The sequence below is a fragment of the Furipterus horrens genome, unplaced genomic scaffold (assembly GCF_987537825.1).
Source record: "Furipterus horrens unplaced genomic scaffold, mFurHor1.1.pri manual_scaffold_4, whole genome shotgun sequence".
Lineage (NCBI taxonomy): Eukaryota > Metazoa > Chordata > Mammalia > Chiroptera > Furipteridae > Furipterus > Furipterus horrens.
The window spans coordinates 116304865-116329792 of record NW_028327174.1 but is presented as its reverse complement, the minus strand read 5'-3'; the positions used below and the strand labels follow the sequence as shown (position 1 = coordinate 116329792).

The 24928-nt window shown below is 39.8% G+C and overlaps 1 protein-coding gene across 1 annotated transcript in view; it reads right to left on the bottom strand.

Moving 5' to 3' along the window:
- The window catches only part of SPTLC1 (serine palmitoyltransferase long chain base subunit 1), a 108456-nt gene that overhangs the window by 62627 nt on the left and 20901 nt on the right, over nucleotides 1–24928 (bottom strand). The window contains exons 4-5 of the mRNA XM_090273967.1: nucleotides 18735–18828; nucleotides 18158–18230 (exon numbers count right to left, since the gene is read on the bottom strand). Coding sequence (XP_090130093.1) covers nucleotides 18158–18230; nucleotides 18735–18828 — 167 coding nt within the window. The remainder of the gene's footprint in view (nucleotides 1–18157; nucleotides 18231–18734; nucleotides 18829–24928) is intronic.

Genomic DNA, 24928 nt, shown 5'->3' with positions numbered 1-24928 from the left:
TTTAGGTGTCCATATTTTTGTGTTACATAGTGTTGTTTTTAAATCTCTTGAGACTTGGACAGTTTGTCTAAAAGTAAAAATAATATCACTTATGCACTCATTAGAACATATATATGGTGCTGAATGTTTCTCAAAATGTTTTCACAGAATCTGCCATGGCTGGTGTGGCTCACTGGAATGAGTGCTGGCCTGTGAACCAAAAGGTTGTCAGTTTGATTCTCAGTCAGGGCACATGCTTAGGTTGCAGGCCAGGTCCCCAGTTGGGGAGGGGACCTGGTTGCAAGAGGCAACCAACTGATGTTTCTCTCACATATCAATGTTTATCTCACTCTCTTTCTACCTCCCTTTCCCTCTCTCTAAAAACAAATAAATAAAATCTTTAAAAAATTATAAAAAAAATGTTTTCACAGAATCTTAATGTAATTCTTACTAAAATGTTCTTAGCTGTGCAAACAACAATTATTTCTTTCCTCCTCTGGGAAAGTATACTCCCAAGACTGGTACGAAAAAGTGGCAGATCTAGGAATTTTATGACCCACTGTTCTTTATATTTAGAGAGAAGAGAAAGGAGGGAGACTCTCAATTCAGACATGGGCCCTGATTGGGAATCGAACTGGCGACCCTTTGGTTTGCAGGCCGGCGCTCAATCCACTGAGCCACAGCAGTCAAGGCCCACTGCTCTTCTTACTAAAACATGGTTCAGTTGACTACTGTAAAACAAAAAAGGAAAATATATTTAAAAATAAACAAAAGAACAACTGTTTACTGTTGGCTTTAGAACACAATTAAATGCCCCTCTCTCTCACTATGAAACACTGCCACTAATTGCCTTTCGATCTAGTTACAGACCAAAGTGCCAAGTAGGCATTATATATACAAAGCAGATCCTGGGCACCAGCAATAAACCACAGGTAAATGACATCTGTATGTATTATAATCAAAACAAATAAACAAAGATGTTCTCAACAAGAGAAACTATCAAGCACACTTGCTCGATTCTAAAACACACATTAAAACAATAAAATGAGAAGGTGGAGATTCTCATCACACAGTCCTTATGAGACCATCATAAGAACTCTGTTAGTTCTATGTGCCAGGCCATTGAGAACATATAGCCTAAGAAACTAGATGAATTTTGACTCAACCTGTTTGACTTTTTTTCTTCTGTATTAATCATCTTATATCATCTAAGAGTTACTGTGAAATAAAAAGAGAATGTTTTAATAAGGAAATGTACTTTTACAACAAGTGATTTACATTCATTATCTGAAAAGCTAACAAAGAGTTAAAAGACAGAATATTTTCATCTTTGAAAACACATGTCTGAATGTGAAACTGCCAGGAAAAAAAAGAAAAGACAAAATTAAAGGCAACCTTTTTGGAATCCAGGGAAGAGACCCTTGGCCTCACAAATACGCAAGCAACTACAAAGAAGAGGAAAGGGGTCCTCAAGTCTGCTTTATTACTCAGTGCTAAGGACAATGTAACCCAAATATTTAGGATAAGTTAATTGTATAGGGTTTTTAGAGTTCACTGAAATTTCAAGGCAATCTAACCTAACTACAAATATTTAAGTGATTACTTCCAAAACAGGAAAAGATGTAGAAACTATCCTGTTGAAAAACAAAACAGAAAAAAATATAGACAACAGGCATCTAAAGAAAGGAAAAAGATAAAAAGATGACAAAGAAACATGGGCAAATGTTAAGGAACAAGATACATTTATTGGAAGGACAGTGTCCTGAAAAACATTACATGTTACTCCACGTCTTGTCACAAAAACCACTGCAAATTAATCTTCAATCTTTGCCAGATGACATAGTCTGTTTCAAGCTTCAACTACACTTAGGATAAAGATGACTCAGTGACCAATGAAATTATTTACAGAGGAGTTGATACATAATGTGTTAATTATACTTGTACTGCCTCTGGTGGCACATTCAGACACCTGAAAATCAAATACAATTTCAATATATAGAATTGATCTATATGCTTAAAAAGTCTCTGGAAGAAGTGACAAGAAACTACCAATAGAAGCTGTCTTTTTGGGGAGGTGGGATGGCAGTGGGAAAAGGAAGACTTCACTTTCTATATCTATAAACCTACTGAAGTGTGCATCATGCATTGAGTTACTCAATCAAGAAAATTAATTTAAAAACCATTCATCTAAAGACCCCATGTTTGGAAGCACATAACATTCTATTGTGCATATTAAATTTTAGGTGATCCAAATGTCAAGCTGACTGGGCTATTTTTAACAATATATTTCTACAGCTCTGGAAAAACTGGTCTTGAAGATTTAAAACACTTGTTTTTCATGACTTGATTTAGCAATGAATCTCTTATCTGTCACCTCAGATTAACTCCCAAGCAGGGTCCAAGGCCACACACACAAATAAAATCTACTAGCTAGTAAGGCTTTTAGGAAAGCAACTACTTTATCCCAGTAGGCAGCTCACAGAAAGAAAGCCTTGTGGATCAGATTATCACAAATAACCCCATAAAAAGATGCCTTTTCTAGTTTTCTTTTACTTATCAAGGAAATCATTCCCAACCCACCAAAACCAAGCAAAAATTACATGTTGGTACTAGGGGTAGAGCAAAGAGTGAGAGTGTTTGGAACTCATTTAAGTGTTTGATCCTAATACTAATACTGGAGTTATCACTGGCAGGTATAGCTCAGTTAGTTGGAATCATCAACTCATAGACTGAAGGGCCATGGTTTGGATTCCTGTCAGTGTTGTGGGTTTGGTCCCTGGTCAAGGTAAGTATGAAAGGAAACTAATCAATGTTTCTCTCTCACATCAATGTTTCTCTTCTTCTCTCTTCTCTTCCCATCCCCTTCTCTAGAATCAATAAGGACATCCTCAGGTAAAAAAGAAAATAAAGAAAGAAAAAAAGACTGGGAGTCAGCACTGGTCAAGATGGCAGACTAGACAAACCTCCCACTACTACATCCAAATTACAACAAACTTGCAGATCATCCATCGATTAGAACCACCTGAAGACGAGATGAACAGAAAAGCTAATTTTAGTCTGGCAGGGGGAGGCACAGTCATATGCCCATGTGCGGCAGTGAAAAATGGGGAGAGACCCATCAGCTGCACAGGACCCACCTGAGGTGTGAAAGATCTCAGACTGACACCAGGCTACCCATCTCAAGGTTCCACTGCATGAAAGAGAAGTCCCCATAACTTCTGGCGGTGAAAACCGGAGAAGACTTGAGAACTTCTGGCCAAGATGGAGGCCTAGACAGACACTCTGAATCTCCCTCCACAACGAAGAAGAAATACAACTATCTCAAAACTAGAGACAACCAGAAGTTCCAGAAAATCAAGCTGCATGGAAGTCCAACAAACAAAGATATAAAGAAATACTGGTGCAACGAGAGATCCAAGATGGTGGAGGAGTAAATGGAAGCTACACTAACTTCTTCCCAGAACCAGTCTGGATTTACAACTTAATTTTGGAGAAATCAACCGAACACTAGCTGGAGAGAGTCTTATAACAATGAAGGGAAAGAAAAGGCCGCTACATCACAACGTGACCAATAGAGAGTGCAGAGACGCGGAAGGGCTGGCTGGGCTCCCACGGGTGGCAGCTTAAGGGACTGAGAAACAGCTCTGTAGCCAGGGGTTCCCCCTGAGAAGGGCAGGGTCTAAACCCCCAGCTGGGCTTCCCAGCCTATAGCAACAGAGTGGAAAGTAAAATAGTATCCAGCTGTGAAAAGCAAAAAGCCACAGGGTTTCTTGCTAGATGGAGAGAAACAGCTTGAGAAAACAGCTCTTAAGCGGATCACATATGAAAATATTTTGGCCCCCACTTACCCTGAGCGCAAGCAGAGGGAAGACAGAGAGGACTAGAGACCCTTGGGGAAGAGTTTGGGTCGGTGGCTTTGAGGGGAGATTTCGGGGAGCAGCCAACCGGGTCCCAGTGCTGACTCATCCCCAGTACTGCAGGCAGACCATTCCCCTCCCAGTGGCATCAGCCTGAGGGGAAGCAAAAGTCCTGCCTACAGGAATTAAGCTGCCACACCCTCAGTCCTTAAGCCTGACAGCTCATCACAGATTGAATAAATTAACAACTAAAGGAGACAGACAAAGGCAGTAGATCCCTGGAAGTCTCCAACAGGCTGCCTAGGGCCAGACTGGTACACGATCTGATGCCACCAGGGGGCAGATCCAGGAAGTGCAGAACAATCTAAGAAGCAGCAACAAACAGTAAGAGTCACAAAAATGGGGAGACAGAAAACAACCCACCATCGAAAGGAAAGAAAGAATCCCCAGAAAGAGTGCTAAATAAAAGAGAGGGGAGCAAACTATCAGATATGAATTATGGGGAAGATCAATGAGCTCAGCAAGCTCAAGGAAATCTAAAAAGAACTCCAGGGAAATTACAAGGAACTTACTGAGAATTACACCAGCATGAAAAAGGACACAGAAGCTATCAATGAGCCAGAAGGAAACAAAGAATACAATTTCTGAATTGAAGAACACAGTAGAAGGAATTAAAAGCAGGCTAGAGGAAGCAGAAGATTGGATCAGCGAGCTGGAGGACAACGTAGAAAAAAATTCGCAGACAGTGCAACAAAATGAAAAAATACTGAACAAGAATAAAGAGATTCTAAGACAGCTGCAGGACAACATGAAACGTAATAATATCCGTATCATAGTAATTCCAGAAGGAGAAGAAGAAGAGCAAGGGATAGAAAACCTGTTTGAAAAAGTAATGACAGAAAACTTCCCTAACATGAGAGAAAGAGTCACACAAGTCCAGGAAGCACAGAGGGTCCTAATGAAGATAAACCCCAACAGGCCCACTTCAAGACACATCATAATTAAAATGGCAACATTCAAAGACAAAGAGAGATTCCTAAAAGAAGCAAGAGAGAAACAACTAATAACATACAAGGGAGCTCCAATAAGGCTATCATCAGATTTCTGAGCAGAAACATTACAAGGCAGAAAGGAATGGAAAAAAATATTGCAAGCAATGAAAAACAAAGGCCTACAACCAAGAATACTCGACCCAGCAAGGCTCTCATTCAAAATAAAAGGTGAAATAAGGAGTTTCCATAACAAACGAAGGCTAAAAGAATACACCTCCAGTAAACCAGCATTGCAAGAGATGTTAAAGGGTCTGCTTTGACAAGATGAAAAAACAGAGACAGAGAGGAACACAAGTATAAAGGGGGAAAATGATAACGAATAAGTACCTATCGGTAATAACCTTAAATATAGATTAAATGCTCCAATCAAAAGAATAGGGTAGCTGAATGGATTAGAAAGCATGACCCACATATATGCTGTCTACAAATGACACACCTTAGAACAAAAGGTCTACACAGACTGAAAGTAAAGGGATAGAAAAAAGTATTTCAAGTAAATGGACATTAAAAAAAGCTGGTGTAGCAATACTTATATCAAATACAAAGTAGATTTCACAGAAAAGGCCTTGAAAAGAGAAAAAGAAGGACATTTCATACTACTTAAGGGAACATTCCATCAAGAAGATATAACTCTTGTAAACATATATGCACCCAACTTAGGAGAACCCAAGTATGTAAGGAAAAGTTTGAAAGACTCCAGGAAAGATATAGACAGCACACACTCATAGTAGGGGACTTTAACACCCACTGTCAACAATGGACAGATCTTCCAAGCAAAGAAACACCAAGAATATACGGGCATTGAACAACAACAACACTCTTAGATCAAATGGCCTTAGTTGATATATATACAACTTTTCACCCCAAAGAAGCAAAATATACATTCTTTTCAAGTACACATGGAACATTTTCAAACATAGACCACATGGTAGAACACAAAACAGGCCTCAACAAGTTCAAGAAAATTGAAATTATATCAAGCATCTTCTCACATCACAATTACTTAAAATTGGAAATCAACCTCAAGGAAAAAACTCAAAAACACTCAAACTCATGGAGAATGAATAACATGCTATTAAATAATGAATGGGTTAACAATGACATCAAGGAAGAAATCAAAAAGTTTCTGGAAACGAATGATAATGAACGCACAACAACCCAAAACCTATGGGATACAGCAAAAGCAGTCCTAAGAGGAAAGTTCATAGCAATACAGGCCTACCTAAAAAAGCTAGAAGAATCTCTAATAAAAAATTTAACCCTACAGCTACAAGAACTAGAGGAAGAACAACAAGCAAAGACCAGACCAAGTAGAAGGAAGGAAATCATCAAGATCAGAGCAGAATTAAATGATATAGAGATTAAACTAACAATTTAAAAGATCAAAAAAGAAGGAGCTTGTTCTTTGAAAAGAAAAATAAAATCGACAAGCCTTTAACCAGGCTAATCAAGAAAAAAAGAGAAAGGACCCAAATAAATAAAATCAGAAATGAAAAAGGAGACATCACAACCGATAACACAGAAATACAAAGGATTGTTAAGAAATTACTACGAACAAGTGTATGGCAAGAAAATGGACAAACTCCTGGAAACATATAATCTTCCAAAACTGAATCAAGAAGAAGTAGAAAGCCTGAACAGATCAATAACAACTAGTGAAATGGAAGCAGTAATCAAAACACTCCTTGCACACAAAAGACCTGGACCGGATGGCTTCACAGGTGAATACTACAAAACATTTAGGAAAGAACTAACTCCTTTCCTCCTCAGATTATTCCAAAAAATCCAAGGAGAGGCAAAAATCCCAAACTCATTCTATGAAGCCAGTATTACCCTAATTCCAAAACCAGTTCAAGACACAACAAAGAAAGAAAACTACAGGCCAATATCACTGATGAACACAGATGCTAAAATTCTCAACAAAATATTGGCAAACTGAATCCAGCAAAACATGAGAGATCATACACCACGATCAAGTGGGATTCATCCTAGCGATACAGGATGGTTTATTATTCACAAATCAATAAATATAATACATCAAATAAACAAAATGAAAGACAAAACCAAATGATCATATTAACAGATTCACAAAAAGCATTTGATAAATTACAACACTCATTTATGATGAAAACTCACATCAAAATGGTAACAGAAGGAGCATACCTCAATATAATGAGGGCCATATACGAGAAACCTGAAGCCAACATCATACTCAATGGGCAAAAACTGAGAGCGTTCCCCCTGAGGTCAGGAACAAGACAAAGATGTCCACTCTCTCCACTCCTATACAACATAGTCTTGGAAGTTCTGGTCACAGCAATCAGACAAGAAAGAGAAATAAAAGGCATCCAAATTGGAATAGAGGAAGTAAAACTGTCATTATTTGCAGATAACATGATAGTGTACATAGAAAACCCTATAAACTTCACAAAAAAACTACTAACCTAATAAGTGAATTCAGCAAAATAGCAGGATACAAAACAAATATTCAGAAATCGAAGGCATTTCTGTACGCCAACAATAAAATTTCATAGATAGAAACTAAAAGGAAACTCCCATTTACCATAGCAACAAGAAGAACAAAGTACCTACGAATAAACTTAACCAAGGAGGTAAAAGACCCGTACTCAGAAAACTACATAACACTGAAGAAAGAAATTAAGGAAGATACAAATAAATGGAAGCATATAGCATGTTCATGAATGGGAAGAATCAACATCATTAAAATGGCCATACTACCCAAAGCAATTTACAGATTCAATGCAGTCCCTATTAAAATACTAATGACATTGCTCAGAGACCTAGAACAAATACGCCAAAGTTTATACGGAACCAAAAAAGAGCCCGAATAGCCACAGCAATCTTGAGGAAGAAGAACGCAGTAGGAGGAATCACAATACCTGATATCAAACTACACTACAAGGCCACGGTAATCAACAGTCTGGTACTGGCATAAGAAAAGATATATAGATCAATGGAACAGAATAGAGCCCAGAAATAAACCCAGGTCTATATGGTCAACTAATATTTGACAAAGGGGGAAGGAACATCAAATGCAGTGAAAAGAGCCTCTTCAACAAATGCTGTTGGGAGAACTGGACAGGGACATGCAAAAAAATGAAACTAAACCACCAACTTACACCACAGACCACAATAAACTCAAGATGGATCAAAGACTTAAATGTAAGCCATGACACCATAAAAGACCAAGAAAAAAACATAGGCAGTAAAATTTCAGATATACCACATAGCAACATTTTCACTGATATATCTCCTAAGGCAAGGGAAATAAAGGAAAGAATAAACAAATGGGACACCATGAAACTAAAGGGTTTCAGCTCAGCAAAAGAAAATATTAGCAAGATGAAAAGGGAACTAACCATATAGAAATATATATTTGTTAGTGAAACCTCAGACAAGGGATTGATCTCCAAAACACATAAAGAACTTACACAACTCAACACCAAGAAGACAGAGAACCCAATTTAAAAAAATGGGCATAGGACCTGAACAAACAATTCTCCAAAGAGGACATACAGAGGGTCCATAGACATACGAAAGAATGCTCAACATCACTAGCCATCAGAGAGATGCAAATAAAAACCACAATGAGATACCACCTCATACCAGTCAAAAGGGACATCATCAACAAATCAACAAACAACAAGTGCTGGCAAGGATGTGGAGAAATGGGAACCCTGGTGCACTGTTGGTGGGAATGCAGACTGGTGCAGCCACTACAGAAAACAGTTTGGAATTTCCTCTAAAAACTAAAAATGGAACTGCCTTTTGAACCAGAGATTCCACTGCTTGGATTATATCTGAAAAATCCTGAAACATCAATTCAAAAGAACCTATGCACCCCTATGTTCATAGCAGCACTATTTACAATAGCCAATTTCTGGAAAGAACCTAAGAGCCCATCTGTAGATGAGTGGATCAAAAAACTGTGGTACATTTACACAATGGAGTACAATGTAGCAGAAAGAAAAAATGAACTTCTACCATTTGCAACAACATGGATGGCTAGAGAATTATGCTTAGCGAAATAAGCCAGGCAAAGAAAGAAAAATACCATATGCTGTCACCTATTACAGGAAACTAATGAACAACACGAACAAATGAGCAAAATTGAACCAGAGGTATTTAAACAAGGAATAAACTAACAGTAACAAGGGGGGAAGAGGGAGGGAAAACAGGGGTAAGAAGGGGAAGGGTCTAGTCCAAAAATGTGTATAAATGACCCATTTACATGGACAACTGGGTGGGGACTGACTGTGGGAGAAGGGGTGGGCAGGGTGCAGGGAAGCAAGTAGGAGAAAAAAGTGGGACAACTGTAATGGAAAAACAAACAAAAAAAATTTTTAGTGTGGGAAAAAATGAAATTATAAGGAATGGAAATACAAGTTCAGTGAATATTAGAAGGACAAGCATTTCCCTTCACACTGTATTTTTTTCTCCCTATCTGATTCCTCCAGAATTTGGCATTCTGAAGAAGTAACTAATGACATAAGGTTCTTTGCATAAAACTAATGAGACCAGTTGTTAATAGAGGTTTTTTTGACCAAGACTTTGACTGGAATGTCATGCCTAAAGGAGACATGGTTGGGCTCTGGTTGTTACCAAAAAGCCCTGAGGAACTAGGACTGACTTTCGAAGGTAATAAAAGCCCACGAGAAAAAAGGCCTGTTACCTTGGTTGGTTGTGCGGTTCACGGCAATCTTTCCAGGGAAGGAATGAAGGCTGTTTTCCTGAAAGATGGCTAGAAGGGACCTTAAGGCAAAATGGAAAACCCGAAGGACTTGGAAAACACACGTTTTACAGACAAAGCTGAATGGCAGGTATGTGGCTCAGCTTCTGTGCCCTGAAGGGCAGACTGAAAGTCGCCCTAAATGTTCCTTGCGTAAGTTCCAACAAAGCAGGACTAAAGATCATAAGTGAGCATTTGCTGCTCTTGTCGTGTTTATGCAAATAAACAGGATAAACTAAAAATGGACTTAATGCAGTCCCTTTAATGACAAGGAGGGTAACCTTAAGGAGAAAAATCGTGATACAAGGAAAATCACAATGCTCAGTGGTAGACTATAAAGTAGTGCAGCTAATGGTCTTTAAAGTTTAGTTTCATTTAAAGTTTGTTTTCATTTGAAAGTTAAACTAGGTCTGTAGTATCATCCAAGATGTTTAATTTACAAGCAAGAAGAATGCCAAAGGCCTTGCAACTGGATGTCTTTCCAATAAGACAATCTTACAGATTTAGAGACTTGTTTGTGGGTTATGTTACATAAATTAACATGCATTTTCTGTTTTCAAAGGACACAGGCCTATGATCTCATTACCTGAGTGATTGTCTGTATGTATAAGCCTTACTTAATCCTGTCTGCATCGCTGCCTCCTGAGACTCAATGCTTTGGCTGAACTAAGTGGCTGGGTTGGTGAAGTGTGGAGTGGTCTGTGGGCTTCACTTTAAAACTGGTTTCTCTTTTCTATCCTAATGGCTTGGATGGAAAGAGCCCAGAGGTCTGAGAGGGGGGGGAAACCTAAAATATTTCCCTCAGCCCAAACTAAGTATAAGGGGCAAAAGCGTTTTGGACAGGTGAGATGTGCCTGGCACACCTTCCTCCAAAGAAGCCCCTTTTTTCCCTAATGTGGGACATTGAAAAATTAATCCCTGCCTTTTGTCATCTAGTGGTTATGGATTGAAGGATGTCTTTTAACTCTGTTGCCAAATTTGTTGCCCCCAGAATACAACAAGGATGCTAGCCTGTTAAACCAAGCACACCATTGTCTGGGGACAGCCAACTGACCTAAAGTCTGCAAGATCCTTCCCCATGTGGGAAGGCCACCCTCCCCTCCACACCCCCACTCTTATTAGGGATTTCTGGACCAATGGGTAGGTAGGACGACGACCATGTCCACCTTGAAACAGCTAGAGGAGCTCGAGACCTTCGCCGATTGTCCTTTATAAGATTATAAAGGGTCTTAAGTCTGAGAGGGAGGGATTATTTTTTATTGTTAAAATAAATAAATAAATAATAATAAGAAGAAGACTATATGAAAGGGTGAAGCCAGAGAACTTGTATGTACGACCCATGGGCATGGATTTGGGGGCGCGGGGATTACTGTGGGAGGGGTGGTGCTGGGCAGTCGGAAGCAAAGGGGAAGAAAATGGAATTACTGTAACAATATAATCAATAAAGTATACTTAAAAAAAAAAAAAGAAGAAGAAATACTCATCCAGACAGGTAGGAGAGGCGGAGCCTGGGCAGAGAGGACAAAGTGTGGTGGCGGCAGCAGTGGCAGGCCAGTGGAATGCGCAGTCACACATTTTAAAAAGTTGAAAGGGACACTGGGGAGCATTCCCAGCTCCTTACTTACCAGACCGTGCAGCTCACCATCAGAGTGCCAAGGACAATCAAGCCTCATTGCTTCTGACTGTGCAAACCAGTGGGGGGTGTGGTGGAGGAAGAAACTACCAGTCTCTCAGCATAGTCCGCCTGTTTAAATGGCCCCCATGGTCCTAGAACATCTGCAAACCCACCCACTTTGGGAACATCAGCCAGGCCAACAGCTATAAAGGCGCCAGTCCCATACAAAAGTGGGAGAAGTGCCTAGAAAATGGGCAAGTGCTGAGCAAGCAGCATTGTTCCCTCTCTGACTCCTCCACCGCATACAGCAACACAAGGTGATGAAACAGGTCGCCCTTACTGACAAATACGTAAGGCTCCGCCCCTTACAACATAATAGGAGCAACAGCTCTACCAAAGACACAGAGACAAACAAACACAGGAGCCTGTCAAGATGAGGAGACAGAGAAATATGGACCAAACGAGGGAACGGATCAAGGTTTCCGTGGGAGAACTAAGTGACGAGGAGATAGTCAACCTAACAGATACAGAGTTCCAAACACTGAGGATAAGGATGTTCATAGGCTTGACAGATATGCTTGAGTGTGACAAACGCATAAGAGAAGAAGTGAAGGATATGCTAAGTGAAACGAAGGAAAATCCACACAACCAACCATGAAGGGAAGGAAACCAGGATTCAAATCAATAATTTGGAATATAAGGAAGAAAAGAACAGCCAACCAGTACAGAATGAGGAAACAAGAATTGAAAAAAATGAAAAGACACTCAGGAACCTCTGGGACAACTTTAAACGTGCCAATATCTGAATCATAGGGGTGCCATAAGGAGAAGAGGAGGAACAAGAAACTGAAAGCTTTTGTGAAAAAATAATGAAGGAAAACTTCACAAATTTGGCGAAGGAAATAGACATACAAGTCCAGGAAGCACAGAGAGTCCCATACAAGCTAGACACAAAGAGGACCACACCAAAACACTTCATAATTAAAATGCCAAAGGTTCAAGATAAAGAGAGAATCTTAAAAGCAGCAAGAGAAAAGCAGAGAGTTAACTACAAAGGGGTGCCTGTTAGACTCTCAGCTGATTTCTCAAAAGAAACTTTGCAGGCAAGAAGAGACTGGCAAGAAGTATTCAATGTGATGAAAAGCCAGGACCTACAACCAAGATTACTCTATCCAGCAAAGCTATCATTTAGAATGGAAGGGCAGATAAAGTGCTTCCCAGACAAGGTAAAGCTAAAGGAGCTCATCATCACCAAGCCATTATTATATGATATGTTAAAGGGACTTATTTAAGAAAAACAAGATCAAAACTATGAACACAAAAATGACAACAAACTCACAACTATCAACAACTGAATTTAAAAAAAAACAAAAAACAAAACAAAATCCAACTAAGCAAGCCAGAATAGGAACAGAATCATAGGTATGAAGATCATTTGGAAGGTTATCAGCTGGGAGGGGAAAGGGGGAGAAGTGGGCAATGGTGCAGGGATTAAGAAGTATAATTGGTTGGTACAAAATAGACAGGGGAAGTTAATAATAATATAGGACTGCGAGCCAAGTGTTACTGGTTCGATTCCCAGTCAGGGCACATTACTAGGTTACACATCAGGTCCCCAGTTGGGGGCTCGAGTGAGAGGCAAACGCAGTGATGTTTCTCTCCCTTTCTCCTTTCCCCTCTCTCTAAAAATAAAATAAATAAACAAACAAAAGAATAATATAGGAAAGGGTAAAGCCAAAGAACTTATATGCATGACCCATGGACATGAACTAAGGGAGGTGGGATTGCTGAAGAGAAGGGGGGTATTGGGTAGAGGGGAGCAAATGGGAAAATAATTGGGACTATTGTAACAACATAACCAATAAAATATACTTAAAAAAGAAAAAAGACACCAGCGAAGACTGTGTCTGTGAGGAAGGGGTGCGGTAGTCTTAAGCATTCTTCTTAAAAGAGGCAGAGCATGGACTTACTCTGACAGGCTTCCTCTGATCTCCAGCTCAAAAGCACCGGGGACATATGGGGAGGAAATGAATTGTTTGGCTTTGGATGAGAGCGGGAAGGGAAGCTTTCTCCCAGACAAAAGTGCTGGCAGAAGCAAATGTTCCTTTGCTAAGCCCTCTCCCCACACAGCTGACAAATGGGTAACATATCTGAGTCTCTATCAACCTGGCTCACACTGTAGTTCCCTGAGGTCCTGCCCCATCAAATTTGCTATCGACCCAAGCTGTTTCTAAAGGTTTTTCCATAGAAACAGCAGGTCTTGGCTCCTGCTGGGGACTTTCCTAGACTCTCTCAAAGGTTTATGAACCCCAATCGAGCAGTATCAGGCCTTGGCGACTCCCAGATCTTTTGCTAAGCAGTTCTAAGTCAGCCATTAGTTGCAGCCGGCCTCATTTCAAAGCTTAGCCTCTTCCAGCTGCCTCCAGGCACAGCACTAGTGGCACCCATCTGCAGATCACTTTGTAGCTTTTATCCAGTAGCCCAGGGCAAGGCATAGGTAGTGGCTAACCTTGGCATGCACCAGAGTGCCTCTCAAGAGGGTCCAGAACCAACATACTGGGTGCCCAGCTTCAGATCACACCAGAGCAACTTCCAACCACCTCCACAAATGACACACCCAAAGGTCAGACTTAGCAAGCACCAGAGCCCCTGTAAAGTGAATGCTGCTGTGCAGGGCCAGCCCCTGCAAAACAGCTCCTTCACTGGAGTCAAGCCATTCTTCACAGGCAATCAGCCTGAGGGTCAATCCCTCCCACTGACCTGCTGACAAAAATCAAAGCTCAGCTACAACAGAAAGATACACAATCTACCAGATGCAGAGTTCAGAACACTGGTTATAAAGATGCTTGATGAACTCAGTGAGAACTTTAATAAAAAGACAGAAACCATAGAAATGGACAGAGAAAACATAAAAAAGAACCCATCTGAAATGAAGACTACAATAACTGAAATGAAGAACACATAAGAGAAAATCAACAGATTAGATAGAGAGGATCAAATCAGCGATTTGGAAGACAAAGTAGCAGAAAACACCCAATTAAAACAGCAAAAAGAAAAAAGAATTTTAAAACAATGAGGATAGTTTTAAGGGGCCTCTGAGACAGCATCAAGCATACCAACATTCACATCATAGGAATGCCAGGAGAAGAGAGACAGCAAGGAATTGAAAAACAATTTGAAGAAATAATGATGGAAAACTTCCCTAACTGGGTGAAGGAAAAAGACATACAAATCCAGAAAGCACAGAGTCCCAAACAAGATGAACACCAAGAAACCCACATTAAGACACATAATAATCAAAATGCCAAAGACAGAATCTTAAAAACAGCAAGAGAAAATCAGCTAGTTACCTACAAAGAAAGCTCCCATAAGACTGCGAGCTAACTTCTCAACAGAAACTTTGCAGGCAGAAGAGACTGACATAAAATAAAGTGATGAAAAGCAAAAACCCACAACCAAGATTACTCTATCCAGCAAGTCTCTCATTTAGAATAGAAGGACATATAAAGAGCTTCCCAGACAAAAAATCAGCTAAAGGAGTTATCACCACCACACCAGTATTTCAAGAAATTTTAAGAAACAAGAAGAAAAAGACAAAGGAGAAGATGGAGAAAGAGAAGCAAAAGAAGGAGAAGCAAAAGAAGAAAAAACAAGGAAAAGGAGAAGGAAAAAGAAGAAAGAAAGAAGAAAGAAGAAAAACAAGAAAAAAAAAGAAAAATATAATAAAATGGCAATATCTTCATACACATCAATAATTATTTTAAATGTAAATGGATTAAATGCACCAGATGACTTAGAGTGGCTGAATGGATTTTAAAAAGTCCTTAACATATGATGTCCACAAGAGACCCACTTCAGATTGAAAGACACACAGATCGAATGTAAAGGAATGGAAAAAGATATTTAATGCAACTGAAAATGTGAACAAAAAGTTGGGTGATCAATACTTATATCAGACAAAATAGACTTTATTTTTATTTTTTTAAATCCTCACCCAAGGATATATTTATAGAGAGAGAGGAAGGGAGAGAAAAACATCGATGCGAGAGACAGATACCCATCAGTTGACTCCTGTAAGTGCTTAGAACAGGGATTGAATCCGCAATCTAGGTATTTGCCCTGACAGGAAATTGAAACTGTGACCTTTCAGTGAATGGGATGACACTCCAACCAACTGAGCCACACTGGCCACACCAGAAAAAATATTTAAAACAAAGGTTATAACAAAAGAAAGAGAAGGACCTCGCAATTCTTCTTCTGGGTATTTATCCAAAAAAACCCAAAACACTAATTCAAAGACATATGCATCTCTATGTTCTTGGCAGCATTATTTATAAGAGCCAAGATATGGAAGCAACCTCAGTGCCCATCAATAGACAAACAACTAAAGAGGAAGTGGTACATATATACAATGAAATATAACTCAGTCATAAAAAATAAAAATGAATCTTGCCAGTTGCAAAAACCTGAACAGACTTAAGAGAATATTAAGCTAAGTGAAGTAAGTCAGACAAAGAAAAGCAAATACCATATGATTTCACTTATATATGAAATGTAAAAAAACAAAAAACAAAATAAATGAGCAAAAAAACCCAAACATAAACTCAATAGATATAGAGAACAAATTGATGGTTGCCAGATGGGAAGGGGGTTTGGGGAGATTGGTGAAAAAGGCGAAGGGATTAAGAATTATAAATTGACAGTTGAAAAATTAGTCGCAGGGATGTAAAGGATAGCATAGGGAATACAGTCAATAATATTATAATATGTATGTATGGAGTCAGATGAGCACCAGACTTACCAGGGTGATCATAAGTTATACAAACCAACTAGTATGATATTGTATGACAATTGTAACTGAAAAAAATTTTAAATTATTTAAGGAAAAAATATTCTATGAGGAAAAAATAAGACTAGGAGTCAGCAATCTCAGTTTCTAGTTTTAGGGTTAAAGTTAATGAGAAGTCACATAACCTCTCTGGACTTTCTCTTTGTCTTATGAATAGTTGGGACGCTAGAGCACAAACCTGGCTGGTTTTGGCTCAGTGGATTGAGCGTCGGCCTGCGAGCTAAGTGTCGCTGGTTCGATCTTCCAGTCAGGGCACATCAGAGAAGGAAAACTCTGACTCCAAAAAACCTCCGCTGCCTTGCGGCATACCTCTTCAGGGGAAAGGCTAAGGGAGTAAACCCCGACAGAAAATCCAGAGCCAGAGTCCCTAAGGCGGTTTGACGTTGTAGTCAACACCAGCAACTCCTGCGGCGCACCTGAAGCCAAGCTGTATTGACTCCGTCTTTCCCTTGGATCCTTCAGCTGCGAAGAGAGGGGGGATCTGCTGCATGGGCAACAGCAGACCCTCCATATCACCCTGCCCAGGCTCTGTAGCTTCAGCTCCACTGGAGAGGACACTCCAGCGTCATCGCAAGATGTCGATTCAACACGGGAGGAGACAGATACCGTGTCACTCCCGAGTCGGACTGCACAGCCATTCTCAGCGGTGCAGATAGACTCTTAAGAAGCTACACCATCGTCTCTCGAGACGGACGGCTGCCGACGACGAGAGCACAAGATTTTTAAGATCCTTTCCAGTTGTAGGATTCTTTAACACTAAGTTTTGTCACCTGTCTCCAATATAAACAATTTAACTGCTACACATGCTAAGGAATAAAGATGTGTTCTTAAATAAAAACATCTTAGCTGTTAAAATTTTTAAAAAAAGAAAAAGAAAAAAGAAAACCTCACGAAGTCTCAGAAGTGGAAATAAGGACAGAAGAGACTTCCCCAGCTCTACTTTCCCCACACTCTGACATTTAGTAAGCCAGAGTGATAGTTCCAGGAATATATTCGTTGAACAATTACCTTACATTTTCAAAAATTTAAGAAGAAAAAAATAACAATATACATTTAATAAAAACAACCAGAAAATGCCAGGATTGTCTTTGACAAATCTCAGTTAGGGAGTTCATAGTGTTTGAAATCACACACAGCCATCTTAATATTTAGTCAACCAGTTAGCCTTTTCCAGGGTTACCCACACACAAATCAATGACCCTTCATCTTCATTCCAGAAGGAAAAGAGCTTAGTCTATTGCCCCCCGCCCCCCAATTTGTTCTTACCTTTCTCCCTGTAATGTGCTGGCTGCCCTGCTAGAGCTATTTCCCTGCAAGACTTGGGTTATGGTCTCTCCAAGGCAATGTGGATAATGATGTGTAGTGCCACCTGCCAGCCTAAGAGGGTACTGCTGCCCTGCACTTTTACTCTCCTACACTTATCAGACAAGGATGGTGCCTTCCACACTGGAGCAAACAGGCAGGGGAGATCTAGGTTCCTGCACAACTAAGAAGAGCAGAACCACCCTTATAACTGTCATACAAACTGTCTCATCATACCACTGCCTCTAGGGGTGCGTGGAACAGCAGCTCAGACTTTGACCTAAGAACTACACTCCTTACAGGAACGTAATGAACAAAACTAACAAACGAGCAAAATAGAGCCAGAGGCATGGAAACAAGGAAAAGACTGACAGTGAACGGGGGGGAGGTATGTTTAAGGAACTAGTATAAAATGTCCCATGGACATGGACAACAGGGTGAGCAATGGCTGTGGGAGAGTGGGGAGGTGGGCAGGACATGGAAGAGAAATGGGGGAAATAATGGGACAACTGTAACAGAAAAACAATAAAAAGCAAAAAATAAAACTACACACCTAATATAACTACAGGCCTTCTCCAAATATGACATCCAATGCCCCACCAAAGGTTCCAACACACAATGTTAAAGTCAAATAAGAAATAGCACCAGCTTAATATCAAAACTAATCAAGGATATCTTTCCCAAGGAGTTTGGAAATCAAATGGAACCTTAATTCTGGAAAGCAGCAGTCTGAAAAATACAACACAAACATACCAAATGTGCCATAAAATCCTCTAGGTCCACAAGTCCCCACACCGTACTTCTTCAGAGATGCCAAAGCAGCTGCCTTTGTGGAAGAAAAGAAGAGTTCAAAACTGGCATTTCCTATTCTTTAACCCATATAACCCCCCTGCTCCCTCCATTTCCCTTCCTTTCTTCGAACTATGACATCCTAACAATAGGATATAAAGGACAGAGATTTAGGGATGCAACTTAAAACATGGAAATGTTCTATTAACTTGATTATCAAATTCTGGTTAATGCAAACTTTTATAGTTTTTGGCATTTGTAGATGTCTGTCCTCAAAAGTATTTATTGGCCAACAATCCTAGTAGGAAATGGAACATTTCCCAGACACATTTCTGACAATGACCAGGTCTGGCTCATACAACACTAAACCACAACAGACACTCCTGCCACCCTTTGTAAAAATCCAGATCACAGCTCTTCCAGAAAGGAGTAATGGCAGATGCTCACAGAGCCCTTTCTCATGTTCTGCATTTGCCTTTGATTTTATGTCCAGTTTAAGTCAGTCACACCACCTTTCTACTTCAGCATAGGTGCTACTTACCTTGACCCGAGGGTTATCCAATAATCCAAGAAAATTAAACGAGGCAAAGTTTATACATTCTTTTCCATTCACCACAATGCTGTGGCTTGGAGGGCTGAGGAAAAGATACAAGAGTGGTTAACCTCAGCTGACCTTTATATTACAGCACATACACTACCATATTACCCCGGCAACAGACAGGACATGCAAGTGTGGTATTCTACCCTATCTGCATACTGGTCTCCTAATTTTTACCTTTTCTTTTGAAAAAGCAAAATTAGACAATGGTATATTAAAAATCAGATCGTCAGTAATTCTATTCCTAATAGGCTACCCTATACACCTAAATTAAGAAGTGAGGTAGAATTCCAAAATGGATACATGGCAAATCTTTGTTTTGATTTTAAAATTCACTTAAGAATAGCTTAAAAAGTAGCTCAGAAAAATTCTGAGATAAGATAAACACAGAGAAAATATAAAATGACCAAGATCAAAGGCAGGAATAGGCAGAGCAAGTTACAATCTTTTGTGAAGTGACTTAAGAACAAATGTTGTCTTAGGGAGTCACTAAAAGAGTACGTGGGATATGTACACAATTTCTAGTTAATACTGAAATACTATGCACCAGAAATCCCTCCCCATATCCCCACAAAAAATTTTTTAAAGGAAATAAGAGTGGCCAATTCCACAGGAACATGCACCCAAGAATGGCTGGGACAGGAGGTGGGTTCCGGACAGACCACCCATCATGTCCTTAGCTGACAAATGCTAGCTGTAGCCACACTTCAGAAACACTGGGTCAAGTTACGGGTCAAGCAATAACAGGGCTGTAGGACCAATAGAGTCTGTCACAACCACACTATTTTAACTAAAGGCAACCATAAGAATAGGATGGACCGGGACTATCAGAAGGCACAGCACTGTGCAAAAGAAAGGACTGTGCCCGCAACTTATTTCAGTTATACATTTGCACTGGTTGGCACAGTGGGCTGCTCTTGAAAATTTTTTGCCGTGCCAGAAAAGACTGAGAAACTGCTCTTATCAGTATGTTTCAACAGAATTGGTTTTTTATGAGAAAAACAAAAGATGTTGGAAAACCAGGGAAAGAAATGAATGACAACCTCAAGTAACATCGAAAAAGCAGATACAAATACAGAAAAGGCAAGATGACTGACTCAGTGAAAAGAACACGGGTGGCAGAATCAATCAGATACCCATCAGCATTGTGGCTACTCATGGCTTCAGAAACTTGTGGACGTTACCTGGGCTTTGTGAGCCTCAGTTTCTTCATCTATAAAATGAGAAGAGAAACTTTTTCTCAAGGTAATTGCCATTATAAAAGTGACTGGCTCAAAGAGGGGCTGTAAATATTTTTTCTCCTTCTCCCCTACAGCTTCAAAGGCTTCTTCTCTTTTCACACACTGCGATTGTGAATCCATCATGTCATTTGGTTTCATTCTTCCCAGGGCTTCTTAAAGTTTCCCCAGTCCTTCCTGGTGTGGAGATTCTGGCACTCACAAAAAGATGCAAAATTAGAACACCTATATAGACAAGCCAGTAATAATGGCTGCCGCTGTGCAAGTTGAGGCCATTCACCAAAAACTGCACCCAGAGAGAAATCCAACTATCAAGAACCACACCCTGAAGTCCCTGACCACAGTCAAGAGGCAGAACACAGGGATGCTGGGATCTGATTTTTGTCCAGCACTTGGGACAAGGAAGGAAAAGTTTCCAGTGAGAAACAGAAGGTTCACACTCATGCTCCATGTAGTTATGTACCTAACAAAGGAATCCTGGAGAGAAAGACCCTTCAAGGTCACCTTGCAGAAGCAAACAAAACCAGTCTAGAAAGACATCTCCACAATCAAGGCCTCAGAGAATAGGTTGGAGGAAAAATATTGTAAAAACCCTTCCCAATTAAAACCACAACCTTGTTATTAGTGCGAGCCAGTAATTACATGGGTTCATAAATGGCTAAGTGAACTTAGAAATAGGGAGAAATGTCTTGGCTAGTGCGGCTCCATTAATTGGAGCATTATCTTGGTTACAGGTTCAACTCCAGGTCAGGGCATATATAGGTTGCAGGTCTGATCTTTGGTTGGGCACATATGGAGGGTGACCAATCTATGTTTCTCTTTCCCTACCTTCCTCTCTCTCTAAAATACATACTAGGCCAGTCTAGAAAGTATCCAGCCATGTACTATGAAAAACAGACATTTATTGAAGATACAAGAAATATTGTACATAGGACAATGACACCTCAGTCCCCTTCAGAGTAGGCACCTTGGGACCTCACACAATTCTCCCAATCACCATGAACTGTCCCTTCGTATTTTCCCAAATCTCACTGGTCTGAAATCTCTTCCCTTTCAAAGGTGATTTCAGTTTTGGAAAAAGCCAGAAGTCACAGGATGCCAAATGTGGGCTAAAGGGGGGCTACACCTGGGTGATTTGATATTTCACTAAAAAAATCTGCACGAGACATGATGCATAAGTGGGCATGCTGTTGTGATGAAGCTGCCAGCTGCCCATAGCTTCAGCCTTCTGAATCACCTGAATAATTTCCATGGAGGAATGTTCAAGCTTAACACAAAATTCGATGCAGATTTGTTGCTCTACTTGATCAGTCATTTTGAATGCAAAGGACACATTGTACACATGCTCCCTCAATGGCATCTACTACCCCTACTGACTAGTATAGTGAAGTGGTCATGTTCAGGCATGCGTATCCCAGTCCACTTTCCTTGGCTGAGAGGTTACATCAATGTCACACAAACCATTCTTGTTATATTAACAATGGTTGGACGTTTTTCCAGACAGACCTCATATATATGTATATATTGGGATGTCCAAAAAGTTTGTTTGGTTTTCTCCGTACTATGGCTCTAGTAGTGCTTAGTTGTCTTTAACTTCATTTGAAACAATTTTGATAGACTGTATTGTGACAGCTGTCATATTAGTATGCATTAAAAAAAAATGTGTTAGTGTGAATTTTTGTGTAGCCATATTAATATTGAAGATGGAAGAAAATATGCAACATTTTCAGCATATTATGCTTTATTGTTTCAAGAAAGGTAAAAATGTAACTGAAAGGCAAAAAAAGATTTGTGCAGCGTATAGAGAAGGTGCTGTGACTGACTGGATATGTCAAAAGTGGTCTGTGAAGCTTCATTCTGGCGATTTCTCGCTGGACATTGCTCCACGGTTGGATAGACCAGTTGAAGTTGATATTGATCAAAATGAGACATTAATTGAGAATAACATTATAACACACGGGAGAAAGGCAACATACTCATAATATCCAAACCAACCGTTAGTGGTGAAAATTAAAAACCACCTGGCAAATGATAGCGTCTGTCTCACAAATGACTGAGTTTCACACAGATATTACTCCATGGAGAAAAATAAAGTTGTATAACCTTGTACAAAGTGAATTCCAAACATGTCACAAACCGAAAAGAAATTTTGGAAAAGATAACAGAAGAAAATGTAGAAAAATGTTTTTATGACCTTGGAGTAGAAAATGATCTCTAAAACAAGTCTCAAAACACAAACCATGAGGCCAAAATTAATGAATCTGATCAAGTCAAAATTAAGAATTTTTGTTCAATGAAGACAACAAAGACAAAGTTAACAGATGGGTAATAAAGAGATTTATTGTATTTCACACAATCTAAGAGGGCACCAACTGTATTTTATCTATCACTAAGGAAGAAAGCACCACAGCTTAAAGGTCATGTTTCCCTGTCATCTAGAATTTCATATATTTAATGAAAAAATCTGTTGGGCATTCTCAGTCACAGATTTTTCTTACACTCTCTTGTACCTTTGAAAAAAAAAATACAAGCAATTAAATTGGCCAGGACATTCCTAACCCCTTCAAGTTCCGACTACGTGCTCTCCTCTGCTAAGTCACAGACACCATGGATATTCACACAATATTCTGCTCCCTGCCACCAAAAACCTCGACCTTGCTCAGCAGGATGCTCTCCTACCAGCTCTGAGATTACCTGAGAAGGGAGTGTCATCCATTTGCTAAGTTTTAATGGACTCTTCCTATTGGTCTAAACTCCTAGTTTCATCTTTTGCCAATTGAACCCGTTTCTAAATAATAGGCTATTATCCAAAGGCAGCAGATGTCTGACAAAGGGATGTTCAAAGCCTTAGTAACAGTAGCCCCTGTTCATCTGCTCAGAGTGGTCTGGCCATTTCTCCTGCCATCAGCTGATTTACTTACCAACAGTGCACATAACTCAACTGAAGTGCTGGCAGTAAGCAGAGTCATGATCAAGTTCATTGATACACAGGCAACGACAACCCCAAGCCCCACATCCCCTGGTTGACAATGACTTCCAGCAGCTGTAAGATTAACCTCCAATTCAGAGATCTAAAAATTGGGGGGGGGGGGGGGGCAGGGAGTGCATCCTAGAATAAATGTGACAAAGTACTACAACAAAAACTGACCAAGGATTAGAAACTACATGGTTTAAGGGACTCTTGCTAATCAAAGACAGGCTGGACATCAATAGAGAGACATAAAAGACCTGAAGAGACATTCAAAGAAAGGCCAAACCCCAGAAGCTAATAAGGTGATGAAATAATATTTAAAGGCTCACATAATCAGGGAAATGCAAAATAAAACAATGTAACTAACCAGGCAGTGAGGGAACTAGAACCCTGATAAACAAACTCCGGAGAGCATCAACAGGGAGATCACGATGAAGAAAACCGCACAGGGAAATCGGTGGGCATACATCAACACCCCATTCCTGGCTGTATGCTGCCAGAAGGACTCAAACAGATGTGCAACGGGGTATTACCATACAAGTTTTTTATGGCATATTTCTTAAGATGATATTTTTTCCATCTGGAGGAAAATGGCTGGGTAAAACTCAGAAACTACACACAACAGAATAGGCAGCAGTGAGAAGAAATGACAATAAGTATATATAGCAGCCCCACCGCTCTGTATGTTCCACTCGATATTTCCTCATACCACCCAACACCAGCTAATGTCATATTTATTTCATTGCTGGTCTGTCTGCCTCAAGAAAACTAAGATTTTTATTATTGTTATATAAACCAATGGTTCAGCACATCCCTTAAACACAGTAGGTGCTCAAATATTTGTTGAAAAATGTGTTAAGTAAAAATCTTAGAGCCCAGGCCCTGGCTGGTGTGGCTCGGTGGGCTGAGTGCCGGCCTGCAAAGCAAAGTGTTGCTGGCCATATCCCCAGGCAGGGCACACGCCTGGGTTGTAGGCCAGGTGCCCAGTTGGGGGCACGTGAGACACAACCAAACACTGATATTTCTCTCCCTCTCTTTCTCCCTCCCCTCCCCTCAGACTAAAAATAAATAAATAAAATCTTTAAAATAAAAAACCTTAGAGCACAGAATTAAAAATATACATTCATAAAACATTAAGACTATGTGCTTTTAAGCATACAATATTAAAATATATTTTAAATATAAAAATATGTAACACAAAATGATGATGGAAACTATAATGGAATATTACAGTGGTGCCTTAGTAAAGATGAGAGTGGATGTGGACACCTGGGACAAAGGAAATAAAGAACAAAGCAAACAAAGGCGCTGCTTCATGGGGGTGCTGACAAGTAAAGCTGAGCACAGGGTTAACACCTTGTGTCTCCAAGACAGGATCTAAGCGGACAAAATAAACCAGAAGTCAAGCCTCTGGAGAATCTGAGTGAGAAAGAAGGAGGCACAAATGATGCTCACAAAAGAGACTCGAACCCCACAGATATGTCATTATATCCATCTGCATAATAAAGTTTTATGTATACATTTTACAAATGCATGCCGAGGAGAAACCTATAAACTACTCATGCCAATACATTTGAAAACATAAGAAATGGACAATGACTAAATAATGGTAAGCAAAACTTAAGAAGGAAACTGGAATAGCTTTTACAAATTCATTAAAGACAATGAATTCATGATTAAAAATCTATGTTCAATAGAACACCACGGGAAATACACACTGTTGCTAAGGAAATGGTAACTCTAATATATCTATGATATAAAAACTGGACCAGCACAGTAAGGGAAAAGAAGAAACTGAACTCATTTTTCAATAGATATTAAAAATTCCAAATATTAGCAAAATAAATTCCACAACGATAAAAACCAAAGAGTCATGCTTAAATAGGGTTTATTCTAAGAATGTAAGGATTATTCAATAACAGAAAAAC